The sequence below is a fragment of the Berghia stephanieae genome, chromosome 2 (genome assembly GCF_034508935.2).
Source record: "Berghia stephanieae isolate SIO BIC M18660-M18661 chromosome 2, UCSD_Bste_1.3, whole genome shotgun sequence".
NCBI classification, from domain to species: Eukaryota; Metazoa; Mollusca; class Gastropoda; order Nudibranchia; family Aeolidiidae; genus Berghia; species Berghia stephanieae.
The window spans coordinates 68,659,413-68,677,209 of record NC_088361.1 but is presented as its reverse complement, the minus strand read 5'-3'; the positions used below and the strand labels follow the sequence as shown (position 1 = coordinate 68,677,209).

General features: G+C 34.6%; 2 protein-coding genes across 2 annotated transcripts in view; one reads left to right on the top strand and one right to left on the bottom strand.

Moving 5' to 3' along the window:
- Positions 1–316, bottom strand: part of LOC144965403 (uncharacterized) — a 27,346-nt gene extending 27,030 nt beyond the window's left edge. Inside the window, exon 1 of the mRNA XM_078900714.1 lies at positions 127–316. Coding sequence (XP_078756840.1) covers positions 127–182 — 56 coding nt within the window. The 5' untranslated portion in view covers positions 183–316. The remainder of the gene's footprint in view (positions 1–126) is intronic.
- Positions 317–383: 67 nt separating this feature from the next.
- Positions 384–17,797, top strand: part of LOC144965402 (uncharacterized) — a 31,158-nt gene continuing 13,744 nt past the window's right edge. Inside the window, exons 1-5 of the mRNA XM_078900713.1 lie at positions 384–687; positions 12,744–12,876; positions 14,000–14,190; positions 14,977–15,122; positions 16,617–16,774. Coding sequence (XP_078756839.1) covers positions 12,753–12,876; positions 14,000–14,190; positions 14,977–15,122; positions 16,617–16,774 — 619 coding nt within the window. The 5' untranslated portion in view covers positions 384–687; positions 12,744–12,752. The remainder of the gene's footprint in view (positions 688–12,743; positions 12,877–13,999; positions 14,191–14,976; positions 15,123–16,616; positions 16,775–17,797) is intronic.

Genomic DNA, 17,797 nt, shown 5'->3' with positions numbered 1-17,797 from the left:
AGAGATGTGCTGTATTGACAACTGAATCCAGGTGGTCACCACTTCTTGCGTGTGGCCATAGCCATAGCCATGTCATTGGTCATCATTGAATATGGGACAACGGCGTTGAGATATTAGGTTACTTACAATTTCTTTGCCACCAGCGCAGATACATCTTTAACATCCCTCGGAGTGAATGTCATAGTAGCTCATCACAATAATAAAATGATATGCAGGGTTCCGTATGAGCGTGTGCAACGCCAATGTAATTTGTCAAATAATATTCATGTCGAAGATAACATTTAAATCGGCAGCCATATTGTAAACAATCGTCGTTAGGAATTGATATATTAAAATTTTTAACCAATGCATTTACGAAACAATTTTTTCTGAGAAATATTTTTGAGATTAAGTGTGACCCTTTATCTTAGCAATGCTAATATGTAAGGGATGGCAAACGAAAACTGAATGTATCTTAAAAGTATTAAATTGAAAGTAAATTTTGAATATAATTTTGCAAAATCCTCTTGGCATTTGGCTGTGAAGTGTTTATAGTTCAAAGGTTATGAATGACCAATCAACGAGCGCAGGCGGTATTTTCAATTCCTTATCCGGTCTCTTGTCAACAATCAACAGTCATTCAACCAGAAGATGATGTTTTTACATGGGAAATGAAAATAAAAAGAGATTTTCTAATGTTATAAATAGGTAAAACATTTGGGCTACCATTTTACCATATTTTACGATTTCATGACTACACACATGCCATTATGGCTGTTCATACCGCCAATTGATCTAAGAATCAAACGTTGGTTGTAGTTGTAGTATGCCCCTGTCTATCTAGATAGATACTGACACTGACACTGATTAGTAGAGTAGAGTGCTGGCTGATGAGAATGTCAGGGGTATTTAATTTTAGTTTAGGTTGTCATGGAAACATTTTTAATTCGACCTGGACACATTTGATTTTAATACCACAATCCATACTATGTGTAGCGCCATCAGAATTGAAATGGCTACGTTCATATAGCGCCCTGTTGTCAGTTGTACTCAGTACTCAGTACTGTGAATGAGAATTAGGGAGTTTAAATAGAAATTCTAAATGTACCTCACACACTTGAAACCAATGTCATATGAAAGAGCTGGCAACACAGATTACAAAACAGTTTGAATTTTGTTTCTATCTTGATTAGAAATGTAGTAACGGCAGCTCAAAGTCTGAAATTTCAGACCAATTTTTACCCCAAAATTACCATTGCAAAGTTGTGACCGAAATCACGTGATGTTAATAGGTACTTTGGTAAACGTCCATTTGGCCCTCCAGCAGGAAGCTGATAAATGGGCTAGTGGCTGTGACCCAATTTTTTGGACTTTTGAGTGATGGGTCTCAAAAAAAGTTCCATAGATTTTTTGTTTATGGATGGATTTTAATGATTGATGTCTTATTTTCTTCAGGAGAAATTACTCTATCGTTTGGTGTAGTTTATTTTAAAATCAATGACAATTTAGTATAACTTTTGATTATGGATAAAATAGGGTATAATTTAGCTTTGGATAATTAAAAGATTAGAACTTGGTAAATCAAAATTACATGCTGGCTCGTTTATTTAACATCTTAACTTTTATATAAAATTAAATTCAGGGCAAAGTTGTATACTGCATCCATGAAATTCGTTCCAGCAAAATCCGTACTCAAAATCTTAACGGCCATTTTAGGCCAGTTTTGAAATCCAAATGGTGGTTACTACCGGAAATGCAAGAGTTCCAGGTCACAAAGTACGTCAGTAAATAACGAAGGCAAATAGAAGACCATTTTTCAGTCTTTAAACTAACATAACTTTTCTTCTGCTAATCTGATTTTCACAATTTTGGTATCATTAGAATCGTTTTGAAAAGCACTTTATAATGATATAGGTTTCATTGAGCTCAACCCAAATTGAATTTTTTACCAAAGTACCTAATGTTAATAAAAAACGGTTAAAACAGTCAATATGGAGTTCTTATCATATATTGTATACCAAAATGTTCGTCTTGTCGAGGACAACGCATTTACATTAATAAAGAGGAAGATAAACATTTCAAATTAACACATTATTACATAATATGACGCAAATGTTACATAATCAAAAACTCGGCTAGACGCAAGAAACAATTTGCTATATCACTTTTGGATTTATCCCCAATATCTCACTGAAACAAATGCAAATAATTCCCCTCTTTGAATTAATACATAGAGAATAAAAAAGGGTTTGAGAGTATTTAAATGAAAAGATTTAAACATGTTGTGTAATGACATAATGAGTTTATTTTTCCCTATGGCAATTTAATTGCATATAGATAAAATGGTAGATTGAAAAAGTTCAAATAAATTGAAACAGATTCCCTATTATAATTAGGAGGAAAGTTCTGGCTTTTAATACTTTAAAAAATTCTGCTGAACCACTTTTTGGGTTTATTGCTAAATCATTTGAACTGACAATTAATATAATTTTATCCCCCCCCCCCCCCTCCCCCACCCCTTCTCTCTCAATGTAAGGGGGTGTCAAAACTAATAGAACTTCTTACCATAATAATTATTAAGGCTAAGGACTTTAGAATATGGATACAACTGATAAACATATCTAAACATACGGGAAAGAAACTTGATGACTTGATGGCAAAGTAAAATAAAGTTAAATTAAAGCAATTGGTATTTTTAAAATATCGATATTATTAATATCGGATTTCACAAAGAGAAGAAATATACGAACTTTTAAAACAAAAACTATAAAATGCCTATAAATAAAGTTGGAAAGTATGTATTCAAAATAAAAACATAGTAAATAATAGTACTGAAAATATTATGGACTAAATTTAACATAATACATAACTAAATTTAAAATATCGATATGAATATATCCGGTAGCCATGATGAGAAGATAATGTAAACAAGACATTTCGGCGCAGAGTTAAAAGGTGTCTGCACATCGATATAGAGCCCTGAAATTTGGCACGAATAAAGTTTAGATGTTATTCTAAAAACAAGCGTTTAAATTTTAAAAACACACGCGGTAAATAAAAAAATAAATGCATTTGAAACTTCATATAACTTCTGGAATTATTAATGGATTTGTAACTTCATATAACTTCTGGAATTATTAATGGGTTTTTTCCTTAATTGGCACCATTTAAAAGGAAATTGAAAGACGAAAATAATGATACCAAAATATCTGCGATATTCCTCTTTATAACGAAGTTATGCATCTTTAATTGAACCCCCCAAAACGTGAACGGCAATTTCCAGTCACAACTTTCCTATGGGCGAGTTGGGTCAAAATTTGACTGCCACTGCTGCTGCTCACTAAACTGCCTATGAGAATGTGAATTGCCTGATGAATCCTGTCACTGTCACTTATCAACAATGATCAATCACAATCAGTAGATATAGATAGATAGTATCTTCAGTATTATACACATTTTTATTTATTATTTATACTATTACTAGAAGTAGTCTAGATAGAAGTTCTATGAGGACTAGCAGATACCTATCTATGGTAATTAGTACTTTGAATTGAACACAGGCTGTGTCTGGCAGACATGGTCCACAGTCAGTCAGCAATGAATGAAGGCGAAGGCAGTTTAGTGAGCAGCAACAGTGGCACAGACCTGCCAACCAGTACGATTTTGCGTATTTTAGTACGATTTTTGGACCCAAATACGCGGATACGATTCGTAGTACGATTTTTATAAAGATATGTGATGTGAACTATGTTACTATGTTGATGATGATACATTTGATGCATTGATTGATAAACACATGTCGTACACCAACTGTTGACCGTGTTTATGAATGAATGATGCATCACATTCAGTACTATAGTTATCCAGTTGCTTATATGATGCCATTTTTACCAATATTTTTCTCATTAATTTTTGAGGATTTGCATAGAATTATGCATATAAGCTTATTTTATACTTTAAATAGTCTCAGACATTTAATCTTTTGCCACTTATGAAATAGGAAATTCTAAGTGAAAATTTAATTGAACTAACATCTTTGACTATGAAGCCTTCAATTAAAAACTGTATTGCTAATAAGCTTAAAGATAAATGGGTTATTTCCCTTTATAATAACTAAAATTACTCTATTTTGATTTATAAAATTTAAAATGATCTTTTTTCTTCTTTATTATTTTGTACGAGTCTTGAATTACAAAGTGGGCAGTTTAGGAATGGTATTTGGTTCAAAATGAATTCTCTAGAACCATTTTAGAAGTATTTAACTTGTCTTTGCATATTACATACTTGCGAATTTCCTATCATTTGACCACAGTAATAGTATTGGTAGTATTTAGTAGTAAAAGTAGTAGTAGTAGGAGTATTATAAGTAGTTGTAGTCGTAGTAGTCGTAGTGAATGCTCAAAATAAATTTTTTTAAAGAGAGAGAGAGAGAGATATGGATCATTAGACAACATATTTGGAAATATCTTGCTACTGTTTCAAAATGTCATCTATTGAATTGAAGACCACTCTCCCAGATATTTTATCTCAAAACTAACTCATAACTGATGTACTGGGCTAGCAGATTTCGCCATCACAACTTCATTTGGTACATCAGCATCTCTTACCATCACCATCATGGCCTCACCACTTCTACAACCGCCATCACAGCATTGTCACTGCCACAAGTACCACCACATCACTTCTACCACCACCCCCTCACCACAGATTCATCATCATCACCACCACCACTAGAGCACCGTCGCTACAACCACCACCACTTCTACCACTGACACTAGCATCAATACTACCAACATGTTAAGGGTCTTTTGGTCATTTCGATAGCAATTTCCTTTGATATTGCAATTTCTGAGCCTTATACTAATTTAAAATGGTCATTAAGTTTTAGTTTCTCGATAAATCGATAATTTTGTAATCACTAGAGATTGCTTGAATGATGAAGATCAGTTTATTTTGATTTGGGTTTGGTGTTAGCTTTTTATATAAATTTTTGTATAGTGCCCACTTTTTTCCATATGTGCGGACAAAATACACTTTTTTGCTAAAAGATACACTTTTTAGAGTCATAGAATACACTTTTCTGCCTGGGAAGGTTGGCAGGTCTCAAATTGTGACCCAACTCGCCCATAGGAAAGTTGTGACTGGAAATTGCCATTCGTGTTTTGGGGGGTTCAATTAAAGATGCATAACTTCGTTATAAAGAGGAATATCGCAGATATTTTGGAATCATTATTTTCATCTTTCAATTTCCTTTTATATGGTGCCAATTAAGGAAAAATCCATTAAAAATTCCAGAAGTTATATTATATGAAGTTAAAATTTGGCAATTTTCAAATGCATTTATTTTTTTATTTACCGCGTGTGTTTTTAAAATAAAAACGATTGTTTTTATAATATCTAAACTTTATTCATGCCAAATTTCAGGGCTCTATATCTATGTGCAGACACTTTTTAACTCTGCGCCGAAATGCCATGTTTACATTATCTTCACATCATGGCTGCCCGACGATATCGATATTCATATCGATATTTTAAATTTAGTTCTGTATTCTTTTAATTTAGTCCATAATATTTTCAGTACTAGTACTATTATTTATTATATTTTTATTTTGAATACATACTTTCCATCTTTTTTTATGGGCATTTTGAGGTTTTTATTTTAAAAGTTCGTGTATTGGACTGGAACCCTCAGGGCAGAAGATCAAGGGGAAGGCCACGAGGACATGGAGAAGAATTAAAGAAGCTGATATACAGAGAAGTGGTAAGACCTGGAATGAGATAAAAAAGTTGGCTCAGGATAGAGAAGGATGGAAACTGTTTGTCTGTGGCCTATACCCTGACCCATGGTGAAAAAGGCAATTATGGTGATGATGATATTTCTTTTCTTTGTGAAATTCGATATTTTAAAAATACCAATTGCTTTGATTTTATTTTGCCATCAAGTCATCAAGTTTCTTTCCCATATGTTTAGATATGTATATTATTATTTGTATCCATATTCTAAAGGCCTTAGCCTTAATAATTATTATGGTAAGAAGTTCTACTAGTTATAAATTTTGACACCCCTACACGTTGAGAGAGAAAGGGGGAGTGGGGGAATAAAATTATATTAATTGTCAGTTCAAATGATGTAATAGCAATAAACCCAAAGTGGTTCAGCAGAATTTTTTAAAGTATTAACCCTATCCCTTCTAGGCTTTTTGACTTTCACTACCTACAAGGCTGGGTCTGAGTGACCCATATTCCTGATTAGAGCAAAAAACATTTTACCCACACTTCCTACCAGGCTGGGTCTGAGTGACCCATATAGCTGATTAGAGCAAAAAACATTTTACCCACACTTCCTACCTGGCTGGGTCTCACTGACCCATACACTCTAACATGGTTAATCTATTTCTAAAACTGTATGCACTCATTTCACCACTTGATGAATGAGAAAAGTAATAGTAAGAGTAATTTATATAGCGCTTTCCACAAATTTTCATAGCACTCTACGTTCCCCCACCCCTTTTCACCCAAAAAATGTGATAGCAAAGAAAGAACAAGAATTTATTGAAACAACACAAGATTCATGATTTATTTGAAGCAATGTTGCTTCTCCTACTCCTTAGCATGACACACAGAGCAAATTGCTAAAGTATGCTCCTTGCATAATGGTGCAAAGCATGAAGAGCATTGGACTGATGCCTTTCTATCGCTCTTCCCAGGACAGCAAGCACATCGTTTTCTTTTAGACGCAGGTGGCTTAACACCGTTGTCAACAGGCCTTGGGTGGATGATAACAAGAGGATCTCTGCCCAGAAACAAATCCATAGCACAAGCAAGTGGTTTGGGCAAAAACTTGTTGCCACGACGTCGTTCAATTTGAGGAGTGATGAGGCCTTCAGCTATATCCAATTGGAATTTGCGCCGCAAGTCTTTGTCACAAACTCTTTCATTAGGAAATTTGGTTTGGTAAACCACTGATGCCGCAATGCTGCCAATGTCCAATATGTTGTAAAATATAACCATGGGCCATCGCTTGGTCTGACGCTTTGTACTCGTAGTGTGAGCCATGAGATCCATCGTGTCGACACCTTCTTTGGTACTATTGTAGAAGTCGACGACTTCTGGAATTTCTTTTTTATGCTTGTTGATCACAATGTTGTCATCTGAATGCAGGCTGGAAATTACAATGACATTCTTTTTTCCCCAGACTTGTAACTCACAAGCATTGAATTATTTTGAAATGCAAACTTCGGCTCCCCCTTTTTTGTTTGTTTGGGATCTTGGAACTCTGGGGGAATGAACCGTTTGTTTCGTCTCACTGTTCCAACGAGTGACATCTTCTCTCTATCCAACTTGTTTACGAGTTCATAATCTGTAAAAAAATTGTCACAGGTGACATTTCTTCCTGAGCCATAGAATGGTTCCACAAGAGAAAGGGTTGTGTTTCGGCCAAGATTTGCAGTAGGGTACCTAGCGACCGACTTTGCCTAAATAAGGAATTCCTGTCAGTGGGTAGAATTTTTGAGTCCACGGCCCAGAATATCTTCAGCCCATACTTGTCAGGCTTTGAGGGCAAGTACTGCAGAAATGAACACCTCCCCCTCCATGGGACAAGTTGCTCATCAATTGTGATTGACTCGCCGGGAACATAGTGACGTTTCAATGTCAGCAGAAATTTCTCCCAGAAATCTCTTACTGGGGCAAACACATCTCGTTCTCTACGACCACTCCTGGAGGACTTGTCATCAAAACGTAGACGATTGCAGAGAGAAAGGTATCTGTTTCTTGAAAAGCAGCAGCGCACCACGCTTTCCTGGCATTGCTGTCAGCCATGATGTTTTGAATAGAAGGGAAAGAGGAAGTTTCTAAGGGACATCACTCTGTTTTTTTTTCTTTACAAAGGGAAATAACTCATAAATCAATTGCAATATAAAAGGTAACATATTATAGCCCATCTTAATATAATATGAATCTATACTGCAGTATCTAAACCACGAATGCCTGAGTTTTTCTCTCATTGAGAAGTATATGGGTCAGATTGACCCAGCCTGGTATGAGCAATGTCTAATTGAAAAAAAATCACTCAAACGCTACAGTATGGGCTCAACTTTTCAAAATTTTGATATAATGTGTAAATATGGTTAATTTAGGAATACTCTGAGCCTAAGGTAATTAGTGTAATTGTTTTGCTATTATATGGGTTAATGCAGGGTGTCGGGTCATTTTGACCCAACGTAGTAGGGATAAGGTTAAAAGCCAGAACTTTCCTTCTAATTAAAATAGAGAATCCATTTCAATTTATTTGAACTTTTTCAATCTAACATTATATTTATATGCAGTTAAATTGCCAGAGGTAAAAATAAACTCATTATGTCATTACGCAACATATATCTTTTCATTTAAATACTCTCAAGCCCTTTTTTATTCTCTATGTATTAATTCAAAGAGGGGAATTATTTGCATTTGTTTCAGTGAGATATTGGAGATAAATCCAAAAGTGCTATAGCAAATTGTATCTTACGTCTTTTAATTATGTAACATTTGCGTCATATTATGTAATAATGTGTTAATTTGAAATGTTTATCTTCCTCTTTATTAATGTAATGCATTGTCCTTGATAAGACGAACATTTTGGTATACAATATATGATAAGAACTCCATATTGACTGTTTTGACCATTTTTTTTATTAACATCACGCGATTTCGGTCACAACTTTGCAATGGTAATTTTGGGGTAAAAATCGGTCTAAAATTTCAGACTTTGAACTGCCGTAACTACATTTCTAATCAAGATAGAAACAAAATTCAAACTGTTTTGTAATCTGTGTTGCCAGTTCTTTGTGTGAGTTACATTTAGAATTTCTATTAAACTCCCTAATGAATGTCACTAGAATAAAATTGATAAATTTTCAAATTCAGTGGACACCTTAGTTTGACCTAATCAGATAATTGGATGTAAAATTGAAATTGAATTGGGTAACATTTAATTATAATTTGAAGGACTTCCGTATTTCACAGATTCACAGGACCTAAAGAGGGTTTTTTTGAGTGGGTTAATATAAAAATAAAAAGGATGGGCATGGGATTTGTATGGGAAAAGAAATAAAGAACGATTTTTCAACTCCCCAATTTAGATTTTTATTCAATCTTTGATATTAATACATCATTAGTATCGTCATATATACATGCATCAATTTCATCAATTTTATTTGTTAATGATTATGAATCTGAAATACAAGAGCATATATTAGCAACATGACTTACAAATCAAATAAAATTATAATTGTCACCAGCAAGGCTCGAACACACATAGTTCAGATCAGAAGTCCGAAGACTTATCAACTGAGCTGATGATCAGTTGCCAATTGAAAGTTGAAACTTTGTGTCGCTTCTGCAATGAGTTTTTGCTTTAAAATGACAACAAAATTCTAAAGGTAGCGACCAATCAAATGATATTATTGATAATTAATATAATAATAATAATAAATGGCATTTATATAGCGCTTTACCCCGTTGTCACAGGTTCTAAGCGCTTTACAGTGATATAAAACAAAACATATTACAGTGAGACAAGTGTGAAGGAAACGTGATACGAATTCAATTTAACAACAACAAAATTTGAAAATAATATTGCAACATTATGACGTAAAAAGATAAAACTTTAAGCGAGATTTGAACGTTGTCAACGAATCCGAGCATCTCACGTGTGATGGGAGAGAGTTCCAAAAATGGGGGGCCGAAACTTGAAAAGACTGTTCACCTATTTTACGCAATGGCTTAGGTTTGACAAGGATTGATTGGTCATTGCTTGACCTCAAGTTTCTATTGGGGACATATATGTTTAGAAGGTCTTTAATATAGGAGGGACTGTTCGTGCTCAGGGATTTGTAGACAACAGTACAAATCTTATAGGCAACTCTTTTTTCCACAGGAAGCCAATGTAACTCACGGAGAAGAAGAGTTGCTGACGGGTATTTTTTGTTATTGAGTACAATGAGCCTGGCTGCGTTATTTTGAGCAACCTGAAGTTTGCTAATTTTGTCTTTAGCTAAATTCGCCCAAAGGGAGTTACAATAGTCCAATTTAGATGAAACCAGGGAATTAATTAAAAGTTCTGTTATATGCTTCGGTATTAAATTACGAATTTTGCTTATTTTTTTCATTTCTATGTACATAGATTGTATGGTGTTATTCACATGGCTTGTCATGGAAAGATCTTTATCAATGATGACGCCAAGGTTTTTTGCTTTATTTGAAAATTCTATTATAATAATATAAGAATAATTATTAATAATATATTATTTAAACCAATGGGTTTATTTTTTTAACTTTAAAATTCTAAACATAGAAACACAGTAATCGATATTATATCGATTTATATGGAAGACGTCATTTATAAATACTTGTAATACTTGTAAAATACCCGGATAATTAAGGTTTGTCCTGGCTGCAAAGGTATGTAATGTAAAGACCTAACTAAAAATTGCCAAAAAGGATGACGAAGTAATATACCAGAATTAGTTAGGGACTCTATCCACAATTTCCTAGCAGTGAAGGGCAAAGGTCCCATTGGAAAAAAAAAAATACAAAATTGACTCCCCCCCCTCCTGAACCCCATCACCCAATTCTTTATAGTGAAGTAAATAATGGACAAGTAATCGCAAATCAAAAACACCAGTTCTTAAAATAATTTAAACAGTCAAACGATGTAATATACCAGAGTTACTTAGGGAGTCTTTCTACAACTTCCTGGCAGTGAAAGGCAAGTCTCATTGAAAAAAAAAATACAAAAAAGAATTCCCTCTTTCCCAAACCCCCATCCTTTATAGTGATATAGATAGAAGACAAGAAATTGCAAGTCCAAATCACCAATTGTTGATTAAAACAAAGTATAAACCACTGTAAATAGCGAGAATAGTCGATGTTATGAGCTAAGACCCAAAAGAAGGAAGAAATAATGAAATAGTGGCCTATATCCATTGTGAGCATTCGTCACAAAGCAGCAGGTATTCCCGGAGGCTGGGATACGTGGACAACTGGGCACTCATTATTAAAAGTAAAGTGTGGACCTGTTTCGAGAGGGTACTCGGCGAGGACATCACCAGACTCAAAGCCTGCATCGACAAGTGTACCTAAAGATGAACACTTCAAAAACCGGGGCCACTGCATTCCACCTATGCAGTGGCTGACACACCCATAAACTGAACGTCCTCATCGGGTACCTACTCCCATATGTGCCATATCCAAAATGTCTGGGGGGTGATGCTGGACTGCAGCCTTAGCTATCGGATGCATCTCGAAGGAGTTGCCCGGAAGATAAACGCAACAGTCTTCTGAGGAAGCTGGCGGGATCAACTTGGGGTGCTATCCAAGCGCTCCTGGGGACGTCCGCCTTGGTACTATGCTATTCCACCTGGAGTATTGCGAGTATTGTGTGGTAGAAGCAGGATAGAGATGTAAGAGAAAGGTGGGAATAAAAGACACAGCGCCCAACCATCGGCAAAGGAAAACCCAAACAACGCATACACATTCATCACACATTCTCGTATATAACCCCAAAATTTCTCGAGAACAGAAGCCATTCGGAGAAATAGATATCAAGATTATTTTCCAGAGAGTTCGGAGAAATAGTCACTTTGTTTTTACAGTCTGTGACTGTGATCTCTGCTGTCTCCCAACCTCTCGTCGCAAGGGACAGTTTGGGTTTTGCAATAGAATTAAACCAGTTTTTGTATTCATTGAATTTTGTGTGAAGTAAAAAATACAACATTGCAAGTGTTGGATATAATAAATATAAAGGTCTGAAATTAAGCTTCATTTTTATTTAAAATCATTTTCATGTGAGGCGAGTATATCAAACTGACTGTATTGCTTTAATAGAGCGACATCCAATGCAACACTAGATGTCGCTCTGATAGAGCGACACTTAACGTAACACTAGAAATCGCTTCAGCATTTTGTTAATCGCAAAGAGTCACGAAAACTATAAAAAGGAAAACAACTGTATACCTTGTTTATTCTGCTAATGTGCAACTTAATTTTTAAAATAACAAAACAGAAGTGGCATAATTCATATTTTTTAAAATTTCTTATAAATAGACAAATATCTCCACAAGTTGGGTGGATCTGTAGCATAGTTGTTTGATTGATTGGAAGGTCCTGGGTTCAAATCCCAATAGGGACTTTTTCTTTTCAATATTCTTTTCTTTTTTCCTTCTATTTATCTGTTTTCTTACTGGCATTATTTTTTTTAATTTCCTTTATTTTATTAAAGCTTATTTATTGATTTGTTTTATTTATCATTGTCCAAATCCCGAAAATAGCAATGGCAATGTTTGTTTGCTTTTATTTTTTGTCGCCTACTGTAATATTTTAAACTATCCAAACAGCTTCTAGGATACCATTTCATTCAGCTTTCCCTTAAAATCACATTCATTTCAAACTACCCAATTAAGGCCATATCAGCCTGGTCTGCCACGGTCAGCATCATTTATTGGCTCCTGGCTCGGCGACTTCAGAATTCCTAGTATGTTTTAGGGGAATCCCTCTTCTCTTTTTTACTACAAGTCGGCAGGAGCCAAGATAGCAGTGACTTTGAGACAAAATTCAAACTGTTTTATCAATAAGATGGCATGTTGTATCAATGTAAACCAGATTCAAGGGCCATTTGAAAACTGAATTTTATTGTAAATATAATTTAAGTATCTAATATTAATCGCATCTCTTTCATTTTTAGATGCATTATAATATGATGTTATTTTTTATCTCCAAAACAGGTTTTAAAAATGGATACTCCTTGTCAACCATCACGGCGAAAGTTGAAAAGGGTCCTGAAAAAAGTGGACAAATTTAATTCTTCTGCTAAGAAATTATCTCAGAAGAAGTTAAGAGCTGCTATCAATACCAGTTGTAAGTATTTTAAAATTTGAAGGAACGATTGCTCTTGTACAAGTTTATTAAAAACACTTTACAAGAAGTTTGTCCATGTATCAGGGTTATCACTCTCCATAATAATAATAAGCTGATCGATAAATTTTACTTTTTGGGATTCATGGCTGATCTGTGATCATGGAAGGGGGCCAGTTTTCCAGTTCATTCTGGTTTATCATGTGAAGTAGATTTCTTCTTTCTATGACGATGATGATAATAATGTTTTTAGGGAAATTGAAGTACAGTATCTATTGCTACAATTATTTCAGTTAGTTGTATATACTAATAGTTTTCACAAAATTTTAGTTTTGGTATTTGAGATTTGCATCTATCCCTTTTTTTAGTACTCTGAATGTTCTCAGATCATATTTACGTAAACATTTGAGTGTATCCCCCTTAGTTGAGACCTGTGCTTGTGTCTGGATGAGACTTTTAGGTGATCTCAATCCAAGTAAACCGATAGTGTGCTCTTGGAATCCAAGCCTATTTCCTGTTTGAACTAATTCCCCTTTGTCTTACTCTATTTGGGTGCTTTAATTGTAATTCTAGAACCTTTTACTAATTTTCTTCCTGTTTACTGATATGACCTGAATGTGTTGCATGGGCCATAAAACCCTTAAAAACGTTTTTTTTTAAACCATGTTTCTGAAGAAGAAAAAAACTAGATAAAATGGTCATGGTATGTTATAGATGTTCAAATCTCGAATAATTAGTTGTGTTAGGTCTCAACTCAAAACTATGAAAACCACGGAAAGTTTTCACAATAGACATCTGAATACCAAAACCCAAATAATTATGTTTGGCAAGCACCGGGAGTAAAAATAAACAAAAAATATAAGAAATGCATTAATATGCTGCGAAAGCTCATTGAGCATCTTACCCAATTTGGATTTCATAGAAATTTAAATGCAGTTAATGCAAATAGATGGTTTACGAATGTGAACAAAAGTTTATCAACAATGTTTGCTTTGCTTTTTTTTTTTTTTTTAGGTCACCTGGTACTGGTACTTAGTTTGAAATAATTTTATTTTTACACCACACAAAATTTAAATGCCTTTTTGAAACAGCTTAAATTTATTTTTTAAATTTTTTTTTATCTCAGTAAACTCGACAAATTCTCTCCGAAGTCTGAAGAACAACAATTATTCTCTTGCACTGCGTCTTGAAAATGTAAAGGAGGAACTGAAAGTGATTAAAGATGAAAAAAATGATTTACTGGAGGAAAATTTTGCTTTGAGGGAGAAGGTGAATTCCCTTGAACAGTTGCTCGTTGAGGGAGTACAACAGAGAGAGGTATTTTTTATTTTACATTCTCCTAACACTGCCCTTTTGATGAATAGTTTCTACTGAGAGAACAAAGATGAACCCGTGCTTGAACTAGCTTTATGGGACAGTGTGGCTCAGCGGTACAGCCTTTGCTTCGTACCCAAAAGGTACAGCATTCGATCATCCGCGGCGCTGTGCTGCGGCTGATGCCTGGGTTATTCCAGTCTTCCCTTGGAATAGACCCTAAAGACAAATTTCCCCATGGGGATGAATAAAGGGATTTTTTTATTTTTTTTTTAAATTTATTTTTCTTCATTTATGCACATCAGATTTTGTATATTTGTCATTTGAATACTTGAACCTTAAAGACCAGTTGTCATGGTAAAATCATTATAGAATAAAAATGTCATTTCATAAGAGAAGCTTAAAGAAAAAAATGAATGATAGTGACCTTAATTAGTTTTAAACTCATGTCTTTAGTTGGTGGAATATATAGATGTAATTTTCACATTCTATTCTTGGTCTTTTTGTAATTTGTTCCATGGTAGTCCTTCTTATTTTACTTTGTCTGCTCAGATTTTACTACATGACCATAGACAATCATGGTTGCTCCTTAATGACATGGGTTGTACACAAATCAACAGAAATATCACAAACAAAATTTTAGTATGCTTTTAATTTACATTTAGATGTGTTCCTTTTTTTTTTCTTTTTTTTTTTTTATCAGACATTCTATGATGCATCGCTTTTATTCCTCTCTTATTCTCTCAGTGAATATTTGTAATTGTCATACTTTACACTCTCCCTTGTCAGAATCGTGTGGAAATGGACATCATGAAAGGAATCATCAAATCACTTAACAGTCATGTGACAAACTTTTGTGTCGACTTAGAACAACTAGCCCAGATATGTTTTTCACGCACCTCGTCACTAGAAAGCCAGCGCACTTCAGATACTAAGTTTGTATATCTTACTATTGCTTGCTTTAAATATTCCATTGGTAATATGTTTTTATTTCAATTTTTTGATATTAAGGATATGCCTTAAACAAATTGTGTAGATAAAAGTCCTTCTTCTTCTTCTTCTTCTTCTTCTTCTTCTTCTTCTTCTTCTTCTTCTTCTTCTTCTTCTTCTTCTTCTTCTTCTTCTTCTTCTTCTTCTTCTTCTTCTTCTTCTTCTTCTTTCAGCTTAATGAATGCCACATCTCCATGCATCTCAGTTCATAGCATCATCTTCCTCCAGGCTCAGTTCTTTCATATCGTCCTTTACCCTATCCATCCATCTGGTCTTTGGGTGTTCTTTTTTCTTTTTCCCACTAATTGTATATCCAATACTTTCTTTCCCAATTCCCACATACCCCCTTTCTATTCTCTTAACGTGTCCGAACCATTTCATCCTATTTTCTATCATCTTTATTGATACATTATTCACTTCAGTCAACCTTCGAATTCATTCATTTCTCACTTTATCTTTTCTTGTCCTGCAAAGTGACCATCTCAACATCCTCATTTCTGCCACCTCGACTTCTTTATCTTATTGCTTTGTCTCTGCTGTCTCTAATCCATACAACATTGCTGGTCTTACAACTGATGTAAATATTTTTCCCTTCAGCTTTGTGGAAATTCGTTTGTCACACCTCCAATTATTCCAGTCTGCCTGTATCCTCTTTCTAACCTCCATCTCATTGCACCCATCTCCTTGTACAGTTGTTCCTAAGTATTTGAATTGGTTTGTCTCTGAGACATCCTCTTCTCCTATCTTTTTTGGTCATCCTGCTGTCTGTTGCCCGATGCACAAATACTCTGTCTTCGATCTGCTCACCCTTAATCCCCTCCTTTCCAACACCCGTCTCCAGCCTCCAGTTCCTTTTCCGCCTCAGCTTTTGTATCGTTCAAAAGTACTATGTCGTCCAATACATCATTTTCCATGGTGCCTCATGTCAAATGTGGTCTGTGAGAATGTCCATTACTATTGCAAACGGCAATGGGCTGAGAACAGATCCCTGGTGTCATCCTACTCTTACATTAAATGGTTCAGTTGAGCCAACAACCGCATACATGCCGAATTTCTTCGTAATTTTACGAATTTTAGAAAAATTTCATGACCAAATACGAAATTTTATGGAAAATTACGAATTTTTAATTCTTACTAGAATCTTAGTAATACTTGAATGATAATAAAAATAATAATAATGAGAAGAAGAAGAACAACAACAACAACTACTACTACTACTATAATTATTACTACTACTAGAATAATAATAATGTGGTTGTTCATACACACTTTCAGAAATTACGAATTTCCTTGTCAATTTGAAGTTTTCAATTTGGCAAGTCTGCAACCGTCCTTACCACTATCTTATTTCCTTTGTACATATCTTGGATAAAAAATTTATAAGGATATTAATGATCAAATCTAAGTAGATTTTGACTGAGATTTTATTTATTTTTCAGACGGAAAAGTGCTTCTGGTGATTCAGGCGACTGTGGTTTTCAACCTGAGAATAGTGGGGAATCACCGTCCCAAGCCTCAATGTCTGTTGCTGAGCAGAATACATCTACAACTATTGAGAATTCCCCTGTCAAACTTTTTGAACAACAATATGCCTCCAGTAAGATTTTCATATTCTTATTTATTATTCTCATTGATTGAATTTTACTTAAGAGCTGTTAGCTGATTTTAAATTATCATTTTGGTTCTCTTAATTTCTGTTCAAAAGGTCTTTTCTTTCTGTCATTTTTCTTTTAGGCAATGTTTATAATTTAATGGATATTTAAGTTGGTCATCTGGATATCAGCATTTGACATTTTTATAAAGATCATCATTCATTGCTGATCATCGGTATCATAGCAGCCAAATGTCCCAATTTGGCAATCTGGACATAAATATTTTTTGAAAATGATAATTAAGAGTCAGTGATGAGTCTTCTGATGCAGAATTCCAGGTTTTCTCAGACATTTTTCGCTGTTTTTTTGTTGTGGTTGTTTTTGTCATGTCAATATTTTCCAAGCAAGCTGGCATCAAGTGTCAAAAATGACACAAGACCAGTGGTGGTCTTGTATAAGATGATAGTCGACAGGAAATGGGAAAGAGATCTACTAATTGATTCTGTCACTCCAGTCATTCAATCCTCGCAGTGTTCTTGTGTATGTGGAAAACGCATTGAAATAATGTGGGGGTCTGTGATGTCTAATAAGTTATGTCACATGGTAGTTTGTTTCATTTGCATATTGTTTGACAGGAAAAGCTGTATTTGTTCTTGCAGATGGCTGGTGGAATTTGTTGATGTGATGAAGCCTGGTTGAGAATGTTTTTTAAATTGTTAATGTAGATTGTAATATTTTCGGCTGAGTGGTGCTTGCTTTTGACTGTTTTATAAAATAGATGTTTGCCCACATTCTATCTACAATTCTGGAGTGTTGGCCATCTTGGTGTGTCAAGAGCTGCTATCACACACCTCCAGTTACATCTTGCAGCAATTTGTGGCAAATCTTGCAGCTGTTCTCTGATTGTTTTCAATGGCTTTTATGTTCTTAATCTTGTAGGGATCCCATGCAGTCCAAGAGTACTCTAAAATAGGTCTCACTAGTTGAATATATGCCTGTGCCTTTGTCTTTTAGGGACGTGAAGATTT